The sequence below is a fragment of the Stegostoma tigrinum genome, chromosome 6, assembly GCF_030684315.1.
Source record: "Stegostoma tigrinum isolate sSteTig4 chromosome 6, sSteTig4.hap1, whole genome shotgun sequence".
Taxonomy (NCBI): domain Eukaryota; kingdom Metazoa; phylum Chordata; class Chondrichthyes; order Orectolobiformes; family Stegostomatidae; genus Stegostoma; species Stegostoma tigrinum.
In genome coordinates, this window is record NC_081359.1 from 41482886 (window position 1) to 41502069 (window position 19184).

The 19184-nt window shown below is 40.7% G+C and overlaps 1 protein-coding gene across 4 annotated transcripts in view; it reads left to right on the top strand.

Moving 5' to 3' along the window:
* gpc5a (glypican 5a) overlaps positions 1-19184 on the top strand; it is a 921338-nt gene that overhangs the window by 233885 nt on the left and 668269 nt on the right. For all 4 annotated transcript variants that reach the window (XM_048532912.2, XM_048532913.2, XM_048532914.2 and 1 more), the window contains one exon: positions 12814-13508. In XM_048532912.2, coding sequence (XP_048388869.1) covers positions 12814-13508 — 695 coding nt within the window. The remainder of the gene's footprint in view (positions 1-12813; positions 13509-19184) is intronic.

Below are 19184 nucleotides of genomic sequence, written 5' to 3' on the forward strand. Positions count from 1 at the left end.
TACGTTAAACACTGAACTGCTTTGAAATCTGAATTTCTCCATTGATCAAGAAGAATACAGTTCCATATTGAGCACTCAGTTTGGAATACTGGGGTGACCATGTGAGTGGGTCAGGCAGGGTTGCAGTGGTCACAGGAGGAGATTCAGGTTGGATTGGATAGAGAGGTTGGGTGGCTGATCAGGACAGGTTAGCTAGTAACGATAGGGGAGAGAGAGAGAGAGAGAGAGATAACAAGGTGTGAGCTGGATGAACATATCAGGCCAAGCAACCACTTAGGAGCAGGAAAGCTGACGTTTCGGGCCTGAGGGTCTAAGCTCGAAACGTCAGCTTTCCTGCTCCTACGATGCTGCTTGACCTGTTGTGTTCATCCAGTTCCATGCCTTGTTATCTCGGACTCTCCAGCAGCTGCAGTTCCTATTATCAATGATAGGAGAGAAATCTGGCTTGGAGAGGAAGCTGGTTCTAGTCAGCTGGTAGTACAGTCAAAAGGAGAGAGGGATAGCGATATCAAGGATAGCCAGACTGAGTTGTGGGGGAAGAGAACCAAGTTGAGTCTGGGGGACCAGGAAGTGATGACTGGGAAGTTGGATGTGGCGCTACATTTCAGTTGTTCCAGATAAAGACTGATTTAGACCAATTTTGACCAGCTTATGCCTCCAACATAATTATGCAGGCAAGGTCTGATTACCTGACTGAACCTCTGGCACTGAACTCAGTGACTGAGATAGACACAGACATTCACAGGTAGGACAAAACAGCCTATTGGAAGTTTAACAGATGTTTGTGTCAACACTTCTGTGGGGTCCTGTTCGGCATCTTCCAAGTTGAATTCCAGCTTTTAAAATATGAATACCAGAGGACTTGGAGAATCATACGGTTTGAAAGACGTATCCAATCAGCCCCAATCTCCTACCTCAACCCTGTATCATTGTAAATGTATTTTTCAGTTAATTGCTGATGTCTATTTTGGAAGTTGCAATTGAATCTGCCTCTGCTATCCTTCCAGCTAGATCAGAAGAGCTAGCTGTATAGAACAAACTCTTCTCTAGTTCTTTGCAAATGACCTTCAGCCTTTCATCCTCAGGTTGCTCACACAATCCTAGCAGTGACATTTTCTCTTATGCTTATTCAGTTACAAATTGTCTGTGACTTTGCATACCTTGATTGTCTCCTTAATATTCTGTTATAGAGTCAGAGAGTTGTACAGCTCAGAAACAGACCCTTAGCCTCAGCTTCTTGAGTCCCACAATATACCTGAGGGCCTTCATCAAAGTATCATTCTGGTACACTTCTTCTGCACCTCTGAAGTCTTGACACTCTTTGTCAAGTGTGAAGTGCAGTATTGGGACCTACTAAATTATTTATTAGGTTATCATAATCCTGTTGCTTTTGAATTCTATCTCTTTTATGAAAACTGAAGAGTGAGTTTTGAAGATCTTCTTTCACATATCCAGACAGTTTCAATGGTTTGTACATGTGCTTTCAGATTTCTGTATTCCTGCAGCTTCTTAAAAATTGTGTGCCAATGTCAAATATGATTGCTATAAACTACATAGTTGTGATTCCATACAGTTCAGCAACCATTGAAACAATATGTCCTGCCTTTCCATGTGAAAGTGAAGTGAAAGTGAAAGTCACCTAGTTCCAAATGACCATAGGCTGCTTTTCCATTTGAGAGAGGTGAATTTAATCTAAGCGTCATCACATCTCAGGTAATATTTAGAAAATGGTGTCTTTGTGGTGCCCTCACCCATATAATAGTATGTGTCCTGACGTATTTCATTGAATAATTATATAAAATGGATGCCGAACCTGAAAATATTAGGAGTTGATGATACATTCGTTCCAAATAATGGGGCTTGAGACCTCAAAGGAGGTGAAAAATATGTTTAGAAAGGAAACCGGATGCAGAGAATACTGGAAAAGCTCAGCAGGTCTGGCAGCATCTGTGGTTGAAGAAACAGAGTTAATATTTTGAGTCCAGTTGACTTGATAGTTTCTGTCCCCACAAATGCTATCAGACCTGCTGAGCTTCCTCTGCATTTTCTCTGTTTGTTTCAGTTATCCAGCCTCTGCAGCATTTTACTCTTATTTTCGGTAAGAAACTATGCTTGACTGTTGATTGATTAAGTGATTTATTGTCACTTGTATTTAAGGGAAAATACAGTGAAAAGCTTCAACTATCCATCACACCCTGGCACTATTTTGATTAAATTCTAAAAAATGCAATTGAAAGAGGGTCCATCTTTGTTTTTGCCTGCTGCTATGCAGATGCAAATTGGAAAATGTGACCAGAACAAGCAACCATCAGGTGGAGTGGTGCACAGCAAGCAGGATCTTACAACATTCAACTAGCTCTGATAGTGAAAGGGTATGCCATAATGTTGTGAACCAAGTCAGAGCTCAAGGCCAGTGCTCACTGATTTCACGTAAAATAGAAGAGTAATAAGTGAATTCAGCTTCTTTGTTGGTGGCCTGCAGCAGTTCCTCTGATTCACATAGATTCAGAAAACCAATGCCCATTCAAACTCATGAATATTGAGCAGATTTTTAGAACAAACTTTTGGATTCCAATTAGTAAATCCAATTTTCGTATCCACAGTTCACTTTGAGGTCCCAAATTCAAATAAAATATTGGCGTGAAGGTGTAACATCTGAAAATCAGTGTTAGCTGTGCAAAAGAAAATCATGCTTTTACTACAGCTTTTATTTTGCATGAATTTAATTTTAGCAAGACAAATAATGGGAAAGATATAGAATTCTTAATGACGTGAGTTTTCTGATAATCCGGAAATTGCTCATACACCTCAATATGTGAACATGATTTCGAAGAACATGTAGTGACATTTACATAGTAGTGAATTTAAAATTAATATTGTTTTCTCGGAACTGGGACCAAAAGAAATTCAGTAACCAGAGATCTGTAGGATAGTGAAACAAAATAGATCTGTAGGATAGTGAAACAAAATAGTCACTCTAAGAATGACATCTGACTGCTTTTTTTTTTGTCATGTTCCATGGAATAACGATCAATCATGACATCTTTCATCCCTTTGAGATTAGTTGTAAAGTGGTTAGATCTTTAAGTACGGTTGAAAAGTATTCATAAATGACTTGTAGTTAACCAAACCAAAAATAGTTAATTTTCATTTCTCATTATGATTTAATGGATCAAGAGAGCATTGTATGTTAGATTAAGATGGTTACATATTTAGTGATAACAAAGTGTGGAGCTGGATGAACACAGTAGGCTAAGCAGCATCTTAGGAGCACAAAAACTGATGTTTCGGGCCCGTGACTCTCCATCAGAAAAGGTGGAAGGGGAAATGGTTCTGAAATAAATAGGGAGAGTGGGGGAGGCGGATCGAAGATGGATAAAGGAGAAGATAGGTGGAGACGCGACAGATAAGTTAAAGAGGTGGGGATGGAGCCAGTAGATGTGAGTGTAGGTGGGGAGGTAGGGAGGGAGTAGGTCAGTCCGGGAAGGACAGACAAGTCAAGGGGGCGGGATGAGGTTAGTAGGTTGGAAATGGGGGTGTGGCTTGAGGTGGGAGGAGGGAATAGGTGAGAGGAAGAAGAGGTTAGGGAGGCAGGGACGAGCTGGGCTGGTTTTGGGATGCAGTGGGGGGAGGGAAGATTTTGAAGTTTGTGAAATCCACATTGATACCATTGGGTTGCAGGGTTCCCAAGCGGAATATGAGTTGCTGTTCCTGCAACCTTCGGGTGGCATCGTTGTGGCACTGCAGGAGGCCCAGGATGGACATGTCATCTGTGGAATTGGAGGGGGGGAGTTGAAATGGTTCATGACTGGGAAATACAGTTGTTTAGGGCGAACCAAGCGTAGGTGTTCTGCAAAGCGGTCCCCAAGCTCCGCTTGGTTTCCCCAATGTAGAGGAGGCCACAACGGATACAGCTGATGCAGTATACCACATCGGCAGATGTGCAGGTGAACATCTGCTTGATGAGGAAATTCTTCTTTGGGGCCTGCCCCCTCGCAGTGGTCAAGAACACCCTCAACCGTGTCTTTCGCATTTCCTGCAACTCATCCCACACACCCCGCCCTCACAGTAACTGCCAAAAGAGAATCCCCCTCCTCCTCACGTACCATCCTACCAACCTCTGGATCCAATGCATCATCCTCCGACACTTCTGCCATCTGCAATCTGACCCCACCACCAAAGACATTTTTCCATACCCACCGTTGTCTGCTTTCCAGAGGGACCACTCTCACTGTGACTCCCTAGTCTGCTCCACACTCCCCTCCAACCCCACCACACCCGGCACTTTCCCCTGCAACTGAAGGAAGCATTACACCTGCTCCCATATGTCCTCCCTCACCCCCATCCCATCGAGGAAGAAATGCCCCAGGTCATTGGAATTATGAGGATTGTTGGAAAGCACGCACCCCCTGAGCACCAGACAATGACCCATGGTTCATAGAAATACACCAGAAGGCACAGAGCAACAGGCAGGTTTGTCAGAGGCACTGGGCAAACTGGCTCAAAGGTCAGAGGACTCCACAAACATTGTTAATACTGCGCTGCCTCTGGTATGTGGCAGTCTGGCGTCCTCCATGCTCAGTGCCAATGCAAAACAATAGGGGAATGAGGTACCTCAGCCTCAATCCAGGTACCTATCCTTCACAAGGAGACAAGGCGGTACCAGTCAGCACTCAGCCAGTGAAGCATTCAACTCACAGGCCCCTCAGAAGTCCCCCCTGAGGATTTACCATAGCTAGCCATGCCTTTCACTTCGACCAGCCTGGCCATTCTCAGCCCTGTCACAGTTCAAGCCGAGAGCGTGTTGCACCTGCCTTTGGGAAGGACACGTTTAGGATGTTTGGGCCTTCTTGACAGAAACTGCAAGGTAAATAGGTCAGCTGTGTGGGCAGGGCTCCACCTATCCCAGTTCCGAACCTGGACTGCACTGAAGATGACTATCTGAGGTCATGTATGGACTTCATTGTAAATATATTCTGATACTTTTAAATCAATATACTCTTCTCATCATCAGACGTGTGAGCAAATATCTTTCCAGCTGCAACTACAAAATTGAAGGTAGAGGCAATCCCTCTTTATTGTTGATGCACAATGTTTCATGGTCCATGCTAAGAAGTAAGCACCAACGGCACATTGTAATTACTACTTTGGTAACCAGAGTGAATGTTTCCAGGCTTTAATACAATATTGATATGTCACCAATAATTCATGGGATTGACTCATAATGCTGAATAATGTGGCCAAGCGTGTTTGGGCTAGAATTCCACACAGATTGTCAATGTAGACTGTTCACATTAAAGCCTTTTGTGATCACAGGTATCTTTCACCTATTGTAACTGTGTCTATTTAATGCTTTTGCCCTTTTAAAGGCCTCACATTGCTTCAAAATGGAGCCCTTCCCTCACAGAATGAAACAAGTACTCTAGCCACATCGGATGTGGTGGCAGCCATTTTCATCTCTGTTGTGTATTTGCTATTCGATGATGGTGGAAGGAAACAGCAATCGTATTTCACAGAGTGAGTCATGGACACAGCCTCTCAGTCTAGGTGAACCATCCGAATCTTCACATTCCCTTTTTGATAGGCCCCCATGTCAACATCTTCAGTTTTTATCTTCCCCACACTCTCACCTAACACATTCATCTAACTTTTTGTCTCTCCACTTTATCCCTGAGTCTCAGTCATACTGTGTTCTCATGCCAGACATAGCAGTGCACTATACCCCATTGAAGCCAAGGTAATGCTGACTGAAGGTGCCCACCCCTTGTATTATCCCTTTCCCTCCCATTTCTGTAGTCCCTTCCATTATATATGGAGTTGCCCCCTTCACAATTGTTATTCTCTATGCTCTGTGATATGCTGCTTCAAACCCCCATAATTGACTTCTTCAGCTTCCCTCCTTTAGTAGTGGCCTCTAATAATATCTGTCTCTTGATTTTCAAGAAATGACCATCTTGATAACTTGGATGGACAGCCCTGACTGATGACTCACAACACCCCTCAATGATTTCTCGAACTGACTTATGGCAATTCTTCAAACAGGTTACACTGAAGCCACAGGGCTGACTGTAGCCACCTCTTTAGAATGGAAAGGCATAGTCCCCCTGACCTCTACCGCTCCACGTGTGTGACAGACTGTGTCCAATGTCCAAGATTGATATCAGGGGCTATCCTTGATTAACTGTGTCAGACACCCTGACTAAAGGATGTCTCCCTTGATGTGACTGCGGACTGCACCACTTAGACTTTGAAACTTGGCCATTTGATTGAAGCACAAGCAGTTGTTAACTGTATAAGCTACTCGTACATAATGCAAATGTGGGATCGGTAGCACGGTGCTGTACATGTTTCCCCCTTTGATCACTGCTGGCAACAATGACAAGCTGCCTGCCTTTGCCCCCTCAGACAGTTATCATTATTTGCCTTTTAACACAGATACAATGTGGAGAGAGGTAAAGCAAGGCAGAAATGCTGTGGGGATCAAACTGGACATAAAGTGATTAAGTGCTAGGAGAGCAAGTGAGGAGCCCTAATGTGCAGTCTGGTCAAATCATTAGTTGGGTGCCAATTCCTGTGTCCAGGCAGCAACATTACACTGAATGGCACCATTGTGATTCAAAGTGCAGCATTCATGTGCAGAACCTATTGCAAGTGAGTTGGGGATGTGCCATGATGCTCGAGTAAGACTGAAATGTGGCAGTTGCTGCCGTCAGAATGTGCCCTGAAACATTGGTGACTGCTTACTGAGATTGAGGACCAGAGGAGCAGTGGGAAGTGGAATTGCTAGGCACTCACTCTGATTTCCATTGTCGGCATTTGTCAATTTATAGATTGTAAAGTGGAAAAATAGGAAACAGCATTTCAGTGAGGTGAGATTAATTAATAATGACATGTAAATGATTACAAACAGCGCTATTTATATTCACGCGTGAGATTCTCATCTCACATTTCAACACTCAGTTGAAGATTTAGGATGACTTCTACTGAATGCTGAGAACCTCATTTTTGCAGATCTCGTTTTGTTTTCCCAACAGTTTTGCTGATGCCCACGTCACTCAGTGGGTGGGAAGATTCACCCATAACAATTAAGTCATTATGATGATTGATTAAGGATGCAGTATTTTTATCTTCTTGCAAGCACCAATCAAATGAAACTTAATTGAGTGAGTCCATAATCATTGATGCTACCAATGTGGAATTGATATGCAAGCTTTGTATGCATACTTCCATCATGGCTCACAAAGCTGCAGATTTGGTGAGGGCAAAGGCGGGGGGCGGGGGGACGGTGGTGGGGTTGGTGTTGCTAGAAGAGTGAGTGGGAAAAGCAGAGCAAGCTTATTATGATCTCAGTCAGTGTGTAACTAACATTCAAATTACCAAGTGGTTGTCCTGCCTGCATTGAAATAAAAGGTGAAATTTAATCATATATTGTGAAATCTGCAACCATTTTTTGCCTTTCCAAATTGTCCTCACATATCTTTTGGAGATTTCTTACACCTAACAGAGTTGTGTCAGACATCATGAATCATCTTTTTGCAAATTTTCTGAAACCCATATGTTTTTCCAAATTTACTGACAGGCCCTAGGATTTCTCACTGAGCCAAACGCTATAATCAGAATCTCATGTATTCTCCCTTTCATCTTCCATCCTGTCTCCTCTGGTTGTTTCATTCATATTCAACTCCTCCTATCAACATCTTCAGCCCCCATTGCTTCTATCCATTCTTCCTCCTCCCTGTGTTATTTGCCTGATTTCACCACAACTTTCTCTACCACACCTGTCCCATTTCTTCTGATCCTTTCCTCCACCATTTCTCTGTCTTTCTCTCCACATCACATGCTCTTCTCCCATCTTTTCACCATCTGTGTTTCTCTCTTTTGACACACCCCTAGTCATTGACTTCTTTTCCCAGTTTTTATTTCTTCCCATCATCTCTGACTCCCATTTATTTCTTTCCTCTTCTTTCCCTATCTGATCCATGTATTTTTTCTCTCCCACCTGGCCCTGTCCTCTCATTCTTCTATGTACCCCTGCCGCCTTGTATCTCCCAACCTTTCTGTGCGTCTTCCTCTGTTTCATGACCCGCACAAACCTTTCCAATGAAGGTTGTCTACAGTCATTCCAATTCAATGAAGCTTCTTACAAACAAGAGTCATTTGTTTGACAATATTCCCACATTAATTGATCAGGAAATTCAGAAGTATGATGCTAATTCCCTGTCTAGGTTGAATAGACTTGAGAAAACCCTTGATCAAATGAATCAATGTTTCCAACTTCCTGCCATCCCCTCTGCTTTGGTCAGGTCAGTTTTAATAAAGTGACGTCTATAAGTTTCCATATGTCATTGCGCTTTTATTGTGACAGGAATTTTTCTAGCCCTTCATTGGAATTCAACTCAATATTTCTTAAATCATAGAAGACAATTTTTATTTTACACTTTATTTTAAAATAATTCAGATTAAAATGCATTAAATGACAAGGCGCAAAATGCGTGCAATCAATGTAATGGGAGCAAATACTGTTAACCTCTAACACAGCGAATTAAATGTGACACTTGCATTAATAATGCTCAGAATCGTATTGGAATGCCTTCAACCAAAATATAGATACTTGATAGATGGTAGCATTAAAGTTTAGGTAAAGTCCATTTATATTGAATATGGTACAGCTCTCTGGATAGGGTGTCAGGACATAGTAATGCTCAGATAACAAAATGTGAAGCTGGATGAACACAGCAGGCTAAGCAGTGTCTCAGGAGCGCTTGGCCTGCTGTGTTCATCCAGCTTCACATTTTATTATCTTGGATTCTCCAGCATCTGCAGTTCCCATTATCACTGATACTAATGCTCAGATAGTGTTGTGTGAAAATAATGGACTCTGCAATGCCTTTCTTGGCGTCATCGGAATTCATTAAATTCCTCCTCCAGTCTACCTCCTCCCAACACATTTTAAGCATCAAATGTGATAACAAATCAAGATACATTGAGAAATTAGCTTTCAGTTAGCACTTTCTTTAGGCATTACGAAGAAACTTTGAGTAATTACAATTCTGGTGGTCAGAATTTTCAAGTATGTTACATGTAAGGTGACACTTTCTTGATCAGTATGTGTGAAAGATTAAGGAATGTAAACTAAACCTGACAGGACAAAACTGTTACTTTAACAAGTTCCTAATAAGTGCTGCTACATTCCAGTAATAGGATGAAAATGAAAGTGAGTTTGCTGTTAATTGTTTGGTTGTGGAAAATATAGGTTTGTACATAAGCAGAGAAAGTTGTATAAAAACCATACATGTTTTCTTTCATGAACTTCAACTGTAACCGCCCTTAACACGGCCCCAATGCGTTTGAAGTTGCAGGAATGTTTAAAGCTGCTGTTTAAAAAAGCAACCAGTTATTTGAAATTAGGTTATTGCTGTTTATAAAAGGTAGAAGGTGTTCAATAAACTTTGCTGCACGTTAAGACAAAGATGGGCGTAGCAGTCTGCACTTAACGGGTCATGAAATGTTCATGGATAGTGGGAACTGCAGATGCTGGAGAATTTGAGATAACAAGGTGTAGGGCTGGATGAACACAGCAGGCCAAGCAGCATCAGGGAGCAGGAAGACTGACATTTTGGCCTAGACTTTCTGAAGAAGGGTCTAGGCCCAAAATGTCAGCCTTCCTGCTCCTCTGATGCTGCTTGGCCTGCTGTGTCCATCTAGCCCTACACCTTGTTATCTATGAAATATTCATGCTTCTTTTCTCAACTTTTTGGGGAATAATTAAATGTGATTTTATGTTTGCAAAGTAAAATCTATATATTCATTCACTATGTGACATTCATGGATTAAATTTTCTGCCATTCTACCATGCTGTGACATAAATGGGTGAGGAGAACATTTTATACTTGCACGACACTTGCTTTGGAACTTGTTGATAGATGAGTTAAAATTCATGAGGAGTCATCAGAGTAGATACAGAGAGTGCTCCTGCAATTAAGACCCCAGGAGTGCAAATTTAAGGCATTTGGCAAAGGAAGCAATGGTGACATGAGTAGAAACTTGAAGCTGATTCCCATCTAATTGTCAGTCGTCTTGTTTTACATTGTAAAAGTCTTGAATTTGGAAGATGCTGTCAAAGGGGCATTGGTGAATTGCTTCAGTGCAATTTGTAGATGATACACGTTGCTGCCACTGAGCCAGTGGTGGTAGAAATAGGTGTTGAAGGTGGTGGATGGGATACTCTGCCCTGAATGGAGTCAAGCTTTGAGTATTGTTGGAGTTGCATGCATCCAGACAAGTGGAGGATACTCCATCATACTCATGAGTTGTGCCATGCAGGTGATGGACAGGCTTTAGGAGATGGATGGGATTAAATCATACCACATTGCCAGCATCTGATGTGTCTTAGTGGTTGCAGCATTTATATGGCCAGTATGATTAATTTCCAATCAGGAATATTCTTTAGGGTATCTATTTTTATTGGTACACTGGACTGCCTCATCAATGAACGTGGGGAGGTTTGTGGAGTTCCTTTTATGGTGCATTGTCCACAACCTTCATGACTGGATTTGTTAGCATTACTAAACTGTTGGTTGTGGGATCAATTAGCTCTGACTACAGCTTCCTGCTTCTGTTGCTTCTGCTGTTCAGGACACATGTGGTATTTTGCTGTACAATTTCCTAATCCAGCACATTGTGATCTGTCTACCTGCACTAAGGTTCTAGTTCTAATATATGAAATTTCACTGATTAGATATCAAGGTCATGATGAATGTTTTTAATTTCAGAATATTTCATATCATACTTGTTGCTTTCCTTGTTAAAAAAGATTCATTTTTCGTCACATCTGCATATAGAAGACATAATAATTTAAATCTTCATCTTCCTACAGGAATAAAGATCCGTGGTGCTATTGGTGCTCATGCAGCTTTATCCTTTTTCAGGTTCCATACTGAGGAACATTTACAGTTTGAAAATGCAGTTAACAGGATGAAAATTTAGTTGACTCTAATCATAACATGCAGAAAAACCATGAAGAGCATGTTGTGCAGCAACTTCTAAAATGTGTTTTAAAAACTTCCATGTAGACCTCAATATTACGGCTTGTGATCTGGCAATTTCTCCAGTCTGGCAAGTGCCTGGTCCTGAGAATGCCGGATTATGGAGGTAGAACCTGTAGCGTTTGAGCACCTGGTTCTATTGATATGCTTAGTGCTGCTCCTTAATTAAGGGTTTTTTCCCTGTCTTAATAGTAATGGTGGAATGATGGATATACCAGGCCATGCGGTTACAGATTGTATTCAGGTCAAATTCTGCAGCTGCTTGTGACTAATAAAACATCATAGATGCTCAGTTGCTGGCTCTGTTCTGAATCTGTCCCTTCTAGCACAGTAATCATCTATGTCACATGATGGAGCATGTCATCCATATGTTTTTATTCAAAAACAAAAGGACAATTGGAAAAACCAATTGGAATTGAGATTCCAGACTCATTGAAGACTTATGTCGACAATTCTGCTCAGTTTGAATAATAAATTTTGTGAAATTGTTAATTTCCAAGGAAATGGACCATGCATTACTTTTTGCCCAGACTAATGGGTGACTAATTTCAGCTAGCCATTAAAATACAACACAATGGAATTGGGTGAGTTCAATTCAGATCTTTGTGCATGTGGTGCCTAGAACTCTGCCAGGCCTCAGGATGCTGCACGGACATCATGTCCAGGTAGCTGCTGCTTCCTACTTTGCTGTTGGCAAAATGCTGCATGCCCTGTGAAGTGGTGTGTAATTCAAGCTTTATTTAAGCCAGTCAGCCACCTTTTCCAAGTTGGAAGCCTATCAGTATCCCATCTTGCTGCTGGAAGCAGAAACACATTTGAAAGACTACCCCATGGGGCTACTTGCAATGTTATGTCAGTTAACTGGCCAAATGTGCACTTGCTGCCATGGTTAGCTGACATACAAAACTTGAATGCTGACATGCAATGGAGAAGGAAAATGCAGGTTTGATTATACTTGCAAAGTTCCTTTTTACTTTATGGTGAGTTAGAACTATATTAAAGAGAGAAAATCTTTACAGGTACCAGTGTCCAGTATGTGATTTCAGATTTTTCTGAAGAAAAGTCTAGGCCCGAAACATCAGCCTTCCTGTTCCTCTGATGCTGCTTGGCCTGCTGTGTTCATCCAGCTCTCCACCTTGTTATCTCAGATTCTGCAGCATCTGCAGCTCCTTCTACCTCTCCAGTATCTGTTTGATAAGTGTACAACGCATTAAGTTATTTAACTTTTTAAAAGTTATATTAATTCATTTTCAATGAGGTAATGTCTCAATTTAATCACAGTCCATTCAATCAACATCCTCATTTCATACAGTATAAATTATTGTTCCCTATCAGATTTTATTTTGTCTTCAAATTCCCAGTGATTGTCTTCCAAGTTCAAAGGTCTAAGTGGCCTCGTCCTGCTCCTCTTTTCTGTGTTTCTGTGTGAAAGGTATAAAACTTAATAGCATGCTTCAGTTTCCAACAGTACTCAAATTCTGTACAACCTCGTGACATTTGACAATAAATCAACTGTTTCAGTGCTTGGTGAAGCCAGGTTGAATGCTACTACAATCAAAGAATCCGTACCATGTTGTTTCATAGTCTAGCTTCCAATGAATTTGGAAAAGAAGCTTCTTAATGATTTTGAATCCAACTTCTCAAGTATTGTCCCTATGGAAGACTTTTAAAAAACATGGGGGAAAGATAAGAATTCATCCATTCTGCATTGCCAGATTGTGAAATTATTGAAGCTGAATGATTAACTTGTTTGTCCTTTTGATTGCAGAGACATTTCAGAATATCATTCGGCATGCAGAGAATAACACCAAGATGCTGTTCAGAACGACCTACCGGAATATGGCCTTCCAGACAGTTGCACCAATTCAAGAGCTCTTCACTGATGTTGCACTCTTTGTTTTTGGCTCAGAGATGAATGTTGGTGAACTTGTTAATAGATTTTTTGATAGTCTCTTTCCATTGGTTTATAATCACCTAATCAATCCTGCCCTCACTGACATCTCCTCAGACTTTGCAGAATGTGTGCGGATGGCGAGGAAGGACCTAAATCCATTTGGTAATATTCCAAAATTAATAATAAATCAAATGTCGAAATCTCTAATGGCTAGTCATATGCTCCTGCAGGCATTAAATTTAGGAATCGAAGTCATCAACACAACTGATCACTTACAATACACTAAAGAATGCAGCAAAGCTCTGCTGAAGATGCTATTCTGTTCCCATTGTCATGGATTGACTAATGGTAAGCCATGCATGGGCTATTGCCTGAATGTGATGAGAGGATGCCTTGCAGCCATGGCAGAAATTGATCCACACTGGCGGGAGTATATCAGGTCGCTGGAGGAACTGTCAAATGGAATACAGGGAACTTACGATATAGAACAAGTTTTGCTGAATCTCCATTCGTTAGTGAATGATGCGATTATGAATGCTCAAATCAACGGGCCAAAATTGTCAGCAATGGTGAGCTCTTACAATGAAATTTCAATTTTGTGTATACTATAGTAGGCAATATTGCTCATTTTTGTAGACTCGTATATAATGTGATATAACATTTTCCCAAACAATTCTCATATCAGCCTTTTCTTTGGTTTCAATATACTCTGATGTTCGGAACTGAGACTGAAAACGTCAAAACAAAAATGTTTGTTGTGAAACAGTAACCTTTTGGTTCCAGAGCCTTGTCAAATCTAGGATACCAGATATGAAAGAAAAAAAATTGATAGAATTGTGTGTACACTATCCACTTCCTTCTCTTTCTTGATGTCCCTGTGCCTCTCAATTTGTGTATTTCTCTTTCTGACACTCTCTCTATCTGTCTTTTTATATGCCTATGTTCGTATTTGTTTTTGAAACCCTCCCAGCATTTCTTGTCTGTTGCCATCTCTCTAGCTCATTCATAATGAAATACTTTTGGGCTCAGGAATCCCATTCATTAAGATCATTAGCAATTGGCATGGGTAACTTTGCTGTTGCATTAGCAGATGCAGTTTGGTGTTTATGTGTAATTATGGGACAATGGAAACAGAACTTTTCTGTGAGTCTGTGTATCCGCACTATGAAAGAATGCAGAAAAAAATGGAAACCTTACCTGACCCAACAGCTTTCTTACTTTGCATTCTTTTAGATTATTTTGCTGATGTCACAGTAATTGCTCCTGATATTAAATATATGCCTCCTGACCACAATGGATCAGATCACTGAATGCTTCATGGCAGAATGTAATTAACTTAAGAGCACAATAGACATTGATGTGTTATCTTTAACTCTCCCTAATTACTGTTTAACAATTTATAAAGCTGGATGAATTAATCTTGAGTTATTGAGTTCTTGGGAGTGATGGTGACGCAGTAGAATAGTTAATATCACTGTTCTAGTAATCTAAATCCCACCATGGCAGCTTGTGGAATTTAGATGAATTAATAAATCTGGAACAGATATTGGGGTCCTTATTTTCATTCCTGAGTTGGGTGCATGGAGGCAAGAGAAATCCTTATTCCATGAACTCAACCTGTCGAAGTGGTTGTTTGTATTTTAATTTTCGGTCAATGAGCAGGCTGGATCGGGACTGGGGTTGGGCAACTCAGGAAGAGCAGAAGAAACTGCTAGTTCTTCAGGGTCTTTGAGCAGGAAGTCTAACTGGGGACTTTCACATAGCCTTCAGTACTTAGAAATTTAGATTCAAGCATATAAAATTCCTATTGATTTCATTCTTCATTCTCAACGCCCCCTCATTCATGCCAATCCATGTTTCCTGAAGCCTTGTGCCAATTTATGACACCTAATGCCCATTCACCAATTGCTGGTATTCCCCTTGACATCCTATGCCCGTCTACCCATCTCCTATTGCTCTGCTTTTCCCCATGACACCAAATGCCAATCAACCATATCTTCTCATACTTCCTAAACTGTCAAGCATTTCATAGCCATTTAGCAATTCAGTGCCGATTCATACCCAGCCACTCACCACTATTTGCCCTTATTCTTCATGTAAACTCACCCGGGTATCTGCCATTGACATACCCCAGAGGCACCCTGACAGAAAATAAATTTATCAGTCTATTGATGATCTTCTTATTGAAAGAACATATATTCATTGATATAAAAAATGCAATACATGGAGACTCCTTTAATGAATTCCTCACAGAATATAACATTTCACTTCATTTCTCAATTCCTCATGTAAACCAACATTTCCATTCTATAAATATTTGGAGCTGTCCATTAAAATGCTCAATTGATAGCATGCTAGTGATAGTTTGGGAAACCCGTCAAGTAGCACAATCCTACATTAGTTTGTCAGTTGGAATACTGAAACATTGGGACTGTTTATTATTTATCTCCACAGCTTTTTTGGTCATTATTTTGACAGTTTTGACTGTGCCAGTTGTAAATATAATCATCAGCAAAGTGACTGAATGAGCTGTTGGCAATACTATTAACCAGAACTTGTTCAGCATTGACCGGCTTGCTGATGCCCAGTTTGGGCTCCACGGGGACCACTCGGCACCTTATCTCATTACAACTTTGCTTTCAGCATGGACAAAGGAGCTGAATTCTAGAGGTGAGCTGAAAGTGACTTAACATCAAAGCAGCATTTGACCAAGCATGGCATGAAGGAGTCAAATCAAAATCAGAGTAAATAGGATTTGGAGAAAATGTCTGAGCTGGTTGGACAATTACCAAACACAAAAGAAAATAATTGTGGTTGTCGGAGATTAATCATCTCAGTCCCAGGCAGTCTGTAGGATTGCACGTTTTCACTGGAGGGGTTAGTCAGGGGAAATGTCTTAGGTTCAACCACTTTAGGTGCTTTATCAGTGACTTACCATCCATCATAAGGTCAGACATGTTTGTTGATCATTACAATGTTCAAAACATGGCTTCATACATATGAAAGCAGTCCCAAATGCAATGAAACCTGGACAGCATTCAGACTAGGGCTGATAAATAGTGACTAACATCTGTGCCACACAAGTGCTAGATCATGAATCCTACATTTCCAACATCGTGGGGATTACTATATACCATGGACTTAACTGGACCAGTTATATAAATACTGTGCCTACAAGAGCAAGTCAGAATCTAGGAATTCTGCAGCAAGCAATGCGTGTCCTATCTTCCCAAAGCCTGTCCACTTTTGACATGGTCCAATTCATAGAACATAGAACAGTACAGCACAGAACAAGCCCTTCAGCCCATGATGTTGTGCCGACCATTGATCCTCATGTATGCACCCTCAAATTTTTGTGACCATATGCATGTCCAGCAGTCTCTTAAATGTCCCCAATGACTTTGCTTCCACAACTGCTGCTGGCAACGCATTCCATGCTCTCTCAACTCTCTGTATAAAGAACCTGCCTCTGACATCCCCTCTATACTTTCCACTTTCAGGTGCTTATGTCAGAAATACTTTTCACTTGTCTGGATGAGTGCAAATCTATTAGCATTTGAGAAGCTCAACACCATCAAGGAAAGTGGAGCCCATTTGTTTGGCACCCTATCCACCACTTTGAACATTCACACCCCTCACCACTGGCATACAGTGGCAACAGCATGTATAATTTGTGCGATCTATTGCAGCAACTCATCAAGTTTATGACAGGACCTGCTAAGCTTATGATCTCAATCATCTCGATGGACAAGGGCAGCAGGTGGTTGGAGAAACCATTATCTGCAAGTTCCCTTCCAAACCACACACCATCCTGGCTTGAAACAGTGTCTCTGGGTCAAGATCCCAACCCAACAGAACTGTGGGTCATACCTACATATGAAGAACTGAAGCAGCTCTCTGATGAAGGGTCTAGGCCCGAAACATCAGCTTTTGTGCTCCTGAGATGCTGCTTGGCCTGCTGTGTTCATCCAGCCTCACATTTTATTATCTTGGAATCTCCAGCATCTGCAGTTCCCATTATCTCTGATACAGTTCAAGAGGGCAGCTCACCATCTCTTTTTCCAGGTCAGATATAAATATTGGTCTAGGCAGCTCTATCCACATTCAATGGAAAATAAGAAAAGGGTATATGCACTCATTACACACAAGCATACCTCCTTCTTACAAGCCCAGTATACTTTACCTTTCCTGAATCTGCAATCAACTCCAAATCCAAAAAGCACTTTGCATCTTGAAAGGAGTATTTTATCTATCCAAGTAAATGCACTGAGAATGGACCCGGCCTTAACTGCCTAATCTCCACACTCTGGGTTTCATCCTTCACGGAATCCACAAACGCATTTTAGTAGAGACAGCACAACACTCACAATGACCAGCTGCCTCTGGGAACTGTGTATGTGTAAACTACAGACTACTCCCAATCCTGCGACCCAGGAAAATGAGATATATTTGGGTCAGGGGCAGGATTGGGATTCTTAATTCCCATTTTTATCATGGCAGGTGTGCTCCTTATGGCAGAAATCTGGGCCCATTTTCTGAGTAATGAGTAATGGCCACATTTTTGATTGTCATGAAAACCCACCTTGGTTTATGGTTGCACTTTAGGAAAAGAAAACATCTGTCCTTATCCAGTCTAACCTACATGACTCCAGAACTGCAGCATCAAAATAATGGGAGTTTTCAGTCTATCTGTGATCGTAAACTTAATGTGGTAATTTAAACAATGATGTCAGGCATTTAAATATGGTTTTTTACTACAGGACAAATTGAACATGTATGTACATGTAATTTAATAAGTTGTGGTTTGTCTGTTACTTCTTTCTTCTCTGAGAACATTCCCTACTTTCATCTTAATGGTGACTTTGACTGGATGATTCACCCTTTATAAATGTCAATCTCTGGCCTTAATTATCAAAAATGTTTAGAGCAGCATCATGCTGATGAACGAAATCACTTCCTTCCCTCCTTCAATGCTCTATCTTTCACAAAGTAAAACTGGAGCCTTCAAGTTATTACTGTTGAATTTTGTGGCCAGACACCAGTTGTATGAGATTTTTCTGTATTTATGCTTAAATAACAAATAATTAAAAGTAAAGGAGCCATTCCAGCAGTTAACTGATCAACATTGGAATGTCATGGTAGGTGACCATATTCATGTTCCTGATCATGTTTTGGTCATTTCAATTTATTTTTCATTGGATGGTTTGGAAATGATGAATTTTCAAATGTTCTGCTTCAAAACAAAATACATTCACAAATTTTTGAAGTGCCAATCATTATTTATAGGCTCGAGTTCAGTAATGTGACATCTGAAGGCCATGTCACTAATTGTACAATGAAGGTATGCATAAATTATTACTTATGCCAAACAAGAGAGAGTGCAAACTGGGTGTATTGTAGCATTGGTAGTACTAGCCTGAAGAGAGATTTCTGAAGGAAGACAATGGGAGGGAAAGCCAATATAAGATACAGGATCCTTGGTTCTTCAGAATTTATTAGGGATCATTCAAAGATTTTGGAGTTTTGCAGTAGAACTTATGATGAAACTCAGAGTCAGCTTGGGTAGCACTGAAGAAGAAAATCAATTCTGGCGATTTAAAAAAAAAGGGATTAAGATCTTGATGGAGAGTGGTGGGCATAAATATAAAAAAAACAGCAGCTGATGTTTTGTGACAGAATACAGACTAAATTGGACGTGAAGTATGAAGCCTATTTTAGGAACATTTAAGGCACCAGGAATATCAATTTCTTGATAAGAAAGCATCTGGGGATGGATGAAGGAGTCAGGTAAAGTATGTCTTGTTAAGAACAAATGTGTATTACAACAATGACTGCACTTCAAGAGTACTTGCTTATAGTTGTAAAATGCTTTGAAAATGCTGTATCAATTAATTAAATTTACTTTTTAATTTATCTAATAATTAATTTATTTATTGTATCCTTTTCCAAACTGGACAGGATGGTTATGATTTTACAAACTGAAGGTGAGGGAAATGGTGGCTTATCCAGAATCCTATGGTCAGATGGGCAAGAAAACAGAACAGCAGCAGTTGTGAAATTGAAAGAGCTGATGGAGAATTTGAGTATAAATGTTGAAGTTCACGTTGTGTATTAATTAATGGAGGTAAGAGTGAGAGCGGAATCTTTTGGGAATACCAGATGTGACAATGAGAACATAAGAGGAGATGCTATTGCAGGTATGCTTTGTCCATTAGGATGGTAAATCCTTGGAGTTGTGTACTCCA